Genomic DNA, 5,889 nt, shown 5'->3' on the forward strand with positions numbered 1-5,889 from the left:
CGTATTAATATGAAATTACTCATGTCAATAAAAGTGATATATGGATCTGTGATTTTTGTTCTTCAGCTCTTTTTCCAGCGGGATAGGCGGTGACCACAGCCTCCCATTTGATATTACCACCCACAATAGAACCACATAAGCATCCCTTTTTCTATCTTTATTTATCTACTTCTTCTACCACACCACAATACTTTCTTATCACGTTATCACACGGAACCGCAATTTGTCCACCAGAGTCACTCCAGCCGTGCTGGCAACAACTAAAAGCTCTCATTATCACTTCATTAATTCTGCCGAAATCCAGCGTGACCATCACATATTACTTGGGTTTAAAAAAAAACTAGATTTAATTATACATTTCAAATGACTATGATGCTTTACTGTCCACGCTGAGATAAGCTTATTCCGACTGCATTACTTTTGAATCTCGAGAACCACAGCTCCTAGCTTAGGTTCTAGTCACATAATTTTAAAATTAATCGCACGTTTGTCGTTTCGTATGTGGTGTTTGTGACGGACTCCATGGGCTCCATATAATACCAGCGCCGTAGCTGGTCTCACCCTTGAGTTGTGCCCGTTCAGTATCTTTTTTTTTTTCATCTTCAAATGTAGATTTAATTTAGTGTATATTTTATTTTGTAAGTGCAATTTAATATTAATGGTACCGACTGAATAAAATTTTCTTTCTTCTTATTTGTTTAGACGATACCACAGATTTATTATCTCAAAGTTATATGTATTACAGAGAACCGAACGAAGTCCGTGCAAACGGGCTATTCTGGCGTTGGGACCTGATTTAGATGGTCACTGTGCGGGCACGCTCGCACAGGTCATAGTACCCATATTCGGGTCATGGGTGCGCTAAATGCTTTTCCTGAATCCTAGTTTCAAATTACTCATCAGGTCGGTTTTTTTCAAAACTGCAGGTACTTCGTAAAATAACGACCGCCGACCTTTTTCTTACCAATCCAACTAAGTTAGTTCCGCATAAAGATTATCAAGTTTAAAATAAGTGCCAATGTGTAAGTGTTCAACTTAATTGTTTGCACTATACATATGCCACGTGTGTTACCGAGACGACTCACTCTTTTGTCCTGTTGTATTCTAAAGATGAAGCGACAAGACGATACTGTGCAAATAATATTTCGCCAACTATACTGCTTACAACTGGTATGGGTAGACGTAAAATATCGATACTAGAAGTATCAATTAATGTAAGGGACAAACCACTGTTTTTCAGGAGAGCCAAATCACGATATTATTTTTTTAAATCTGCCTATAACTCTTTATGGTCTGCTCCAATTTTGATTGTATCTGGAGCAAAGTTTCTTAGAATTTCCTCTTCTTTCATGCTATCAACGAAAGATTTTGGAATGCCCAGTTGTTTAAAATATAGCATGTCCCTCAAATTAAAAAAAGATGTTTAGTTGTACCTTACGTTACTAATATTTTATGTGTAAACCGTCAAGCATAGTGTAAGCAGTAAGAGAAATCGAAAATTATAAATCTATTGTAAAGGGTCCTTTACAATAGAACTCGACGGTTTCCACATAAAATATTAGTAACATGAGGCACAACTAAACATATTTTTTTAATGTAAGGGACATGCTATATTTTAAACCACTGTGCATTCCAAAATTTTAATAATACCAATCGATAGAGCGGGTTCTTCCGAATCCAATGATATATGTAACTAAGAATTTACCCCACAAGGAGGCGAATCTACATTTTTACACGTTTTTGTCCAAAGTCACACAATATTATGTTAAAGTAAAAGTGTTTTGGTATAGGTAAAAAGAGCCCTCATAATTAAAAATGATATCCCACCGGACCTAGTGGCTTTACCTCAGGTCATTTTTTTCAAAAAGCGTTATAGTTATTAATACGCGCCATGTCTCACAGATGTCGCTTACTGTGTCGAAAATTTCGTCAATCTGCTAACTCGATCTGAAGCTCAGTTGGAAGAGCAAGGGGGCGGTATTTGGATCACAAGAATTACTAACATTAGATAATAAGAATTATGTTTGTATACTAACAAAATATGGATCTTTGGTCTGAAATAAAAATTATTTTATTTTATTTTATTTTATTTTATTTTATTTATTTATTTTATTTTATTTTTTTTTTTATTTATTATTATTATTTCCGTGGTCGCAGGTGAGAGTCCTGTCATGTCGAAGGATTTTTTCTGTGTTCGACTTTTGTATTAATAATTATAACAAGCTAGTGGAGTAATTTAACAAAAAATATAAAATAATAAAGCAGTTAGTTGTCAATTCGTCACGCAATAAAGAACATGCAACGGTATCATCTTCTCGCACAAACAAACATAATGAAATAAGTTTAGTCATAGTGAAACTTAACCGTGTAACCGATCTTTTATTTCTGAAGGCGTAACTCTAACTCGACAATAATGATTATGCATAAGATTGCAACATATTTTAGTCTTTTTTCACATTTAAAAAACATATAGTACAACATAATTTAATCTATAAAAGCTATGTAACATTGAAACGTACAACTAATTAAACTAGATATTGTTTAGGGCCATTTTCTTTTGGCTGTGTATCCTTCATATTTCTTTTTGTACTTCAAGCCGGTGACAATTGTTGAGCTCTGGGGGAAGGCAGATTTTCCATTGAATAGAGTATCCTTGTCTGAAACATAAAATCCAAATATATAAACCACACCAGTACATCATTATAAACAGAGCTAATGCTATGGAGAACTACACTTGTATTTATAATTCCTTCAATTTGTATTGACACAAATAAAAATGGCCTCATTAATAAAGTTACGAAGTTTTGGTGAAATTACAGGCACATGAGACTTGTCAACTTATTTATGTCTCAGGGTGACGGGCGCAGCCCCGGGGCCCCTCAGATCTTTGCGATTTAAAGCTCTGAGTGGCACTGCAACTGTTATGGACAGACGTATAGCTTACCATCAGGCGCACGACTTGTTCGTCCCGTCACTTGATATTATAAAAATAAAAGTTCAGAAGTTTTGAAAACGTGACACAAAATGTAAATAATAAAAACATATTTTCGTATCAAATCTGGTACCAGCCATACATGCCATGCCACATGCATTCAAGAAAAATGCATTTTATTATTAATTTTTTTACATTTTCCCAAAAATTACTTTTGGAATTTCGTGACTTTGTTATTAAGGTCCGCATCAACTTTACAAACCAAGAAAGATACAAATATAGAAAAAAAAATTACACGTATTTGTCAGAATTTTACGTCCTATGTTAATTGTAAGTTACGTCCATCATTATAGATGTAGGGGACAACATGAGCAATAAATGCCGGTTTTGGTGGTGGCATCATCTCTGAGGTGCCGGGTTCGATTCAATGTAGAAAAAGCTTTTCTATATTGTTTCGGGTTTGGGTGTTTGTGGTACCGTTTTTCCTTTGTTTCCGATTCCCAAATCACAAATGCTTTAGTTACTTACTATGGGTTCAGAGGAGCGTAGTGATGTTGTCTAATATTTATTATATTTATTAAATGGCACATGAGTAGTATTTGATATATTTGACAGCTTTTGTATGCTAGTCGTGATTTCTGTACATAAATAATTATACATATAAAAATTCTTTTTTGGTCTAGTTTACACTCCATTAGTTTTAATTTTGCAGTTACTATTATTTATTAATTATAAGTAACTATACAAAGTTATCATCCTCGTCATGAAGAACAAGAAGTACGATCCCACTAATTCTATATCTACGTTTTTTACATATAATTAATGAAAGAACAAGTCCAACATGAGATGTGAAGTGCTAAACTGCAAATCTATTTTATTCAGATAAATTCCTATTGCTATTTACGGCAGTTGGTCAGTGAGTGACCATCTATCCATCTTAATAAGATTGAATCTCGAAAACAGGTGCAACATTGCTTAGCAGATCTAGAGGTTCCTTGCTTTTGTTGATACGGTGTTAGTGTTTCCGTAATATAGTTATTTTCAACACTAATGGCATCAGGCTTTGATAGCGTTTCGTAAACAATATTGTTAACAAGCTGAACAAACAAATGTATGTCCAGTTTCATTGTAACTTTGCTAAATTAAAAATTTTAGACAGTCAGGTGTAATTGATTTGATTAGTGTATTGTGAATCATATTTATACACTTTGTCTAATACCTGGGTGGAAACGGACATAATCCTGCTGGACATGCAGATTCTTGGGCAAATCATCCATTTTTTTCAATGCATCAAATGGTGTTCTAGTATCAACTGGTGTCAAATAAAAATCTTGTAGGTCTGCTGTAAATTACAAATTTTATGTTTCATATTGAGCATAATAATCAGAAGTAGGATATTTTTATTAAAACCATAACTGTGTCTTTATAAATGGACAAATATATTACAGATTCCAAAACGGTGTGCTCAAAACTCTGGTAAATTCTCCATGGTTCACAAAAATCGATATTCATGATTAACTGAAAAGCTCCACAGTCAAACAGGAGATAAGTAGCATGTCAAAAGCCTATAAGGACAGAATCTCACGACATGAAATAGGCTGTCACAAAAGCTCTGAACGAACATCCAAGTAAGAGACGATTGAGGAGGTGCCACATGTGGGACTAAAGGAAGGAGAACGTGGAAAGATGAAGGCAGCCTAACATGGGGTGGGTGAGCCTATCACGTCAAATAGATCACAACATAAAAAACCGACCTCAAAAGTCGATCAACCCCTAGTTTGAGATTTTACACATTATTCAAGGGTTAGAATCCTTCTACAACATACAGGTTTTATCACAATGGTTTCCTTCACCATTAAGATGACATATTACTTCTAAACATTCACAAATGTATACTCCACACAGGGATTCCAACCATTGGCTTCTCAATTGAAAGGCAACTATTCTCCTGCTGGGCTACCACTGCACATAGGGGATAACTACAGTAGAAACTACACACAACAAATCATTGAGGTGGTAATAAAAATTACAACATACCAACAGTCTCAATAGTATGAAGTAAAGAATTAGGCACACTATGACCAGTCTCCTCAAAACAGACTTTCAGAACTCTAAATTTGGTGTCCAAGTTGTCAAACTCTGATTCTGGTGTCAAGCCATTATTGGAACATATTTTGAGAACAGTCTCATCAATATTTACTGGTGGGTCCCATGGTTTGTATGGTCGGAGAAACCTGCAAAAAGACAACTTTCTTAATTATACATAGACCTATTTTTCGCTGTAGGAGGAATTATTGATGCACAAAACATGTAACATTGCTATGGAAACTATACGAGAGTCATGACAAAAGAACTTAGATACTCTTTGATCACTTGTTTGATACTGGCAAGTTATACACCGTCGTAAAGGCAGGTTATTGCTAATAAATTTGAAAATGGAGCACGTCTTAAATCGAATTCTTTTTTATTTATTTGTTTTATTTTTCGGTGACAATCTGGCGGGAATTTCTAGTATATATAGTAATCTGTGGGGAGTTTTGTTCGTAACAATGGAGCTCTCTCAACGTTATTTTCTGTTATATGACTACAAAAAAGGTTTAAATCTGCAAGAATATTTTGAACTTTTAGCCACAACATTTGGTGATACTGTTTGTTCACGAGCATCAGTTCTCAATTGGTTTGCTGAATTTAAAAGAGGACTGGGAAGCTTTGAAGATGAGGCGAAGTCAGGTCGGCCGTCAACCGCGATTACTCAAGAAAACGTTCAAACTGTCGAAAAAGTAATTCGTGAAAACCAATGAACTACATATATAGAGCTTGAGCGAAAACTGGGCATTGGACCAGCAGCATCGCAAAGTATTATTCACGGACAACTGTCTCTCCATAAGCGTTGTTCGAGATGGGTTCCGCAAAGTTAACGATGAGCAGAAAGAACGTCGCGTGATTAGTGCATATTT

General features: G+C 35.1%; 1 protein-coding gene across 1 annotated transcript in view; it reads right to left on the reverse strand.

Annotated features, from left to right (window-relative positions):
- Positions 1-2,370: 2,370 nt before the first annotated feature.
- Positions 2,371-5,889, reverse strand: part of LOC113237519 (39S ribosomal protein L50, mitochondrial) — a 6,482-nt gene continuing 2,963 nt past the window's right edge. Inside the window, exons 3-5 of the mRNA XM_026474032.1 lie at positions 4,970-5,166; positions 4,152-4,274; positions 2,371-2,657 (exon numbers count right to left, since the gene is read on the reverse strand). Coding sequence (XP_026329817.1) covers positions 2,542-2,657; positions 4,152-4,274; positions 4,970-5,166 — 436 coding nt within the window. The 3' untranslated portion in view covers positions 2,371-2,541. The remainder of the gene's footprint in view (positions 2,658-4,151; positions 4,275-4,969; positions 5,167-5,889) is intronic.

The sequence above is a fragment of the Hyposmocoma kahamanoa genome, unplaced genomic scaffold (assembly GCF_003589595.1).
Source record: "Hyposmocoma kahamanoa isolate Upper Pololo Valley unplaced genomic scaffold, ASM358959v1 93, whole genome shotgun sequence".
Classification (NCBI taxonomy): domain Eukaryota; kingdom Metazoa; phylum Arthropoda; class Insecta; order Lepidoptera; family Cosmopterigidae; genus Hyposmocoma; species Hyposmocoma kahamanoa.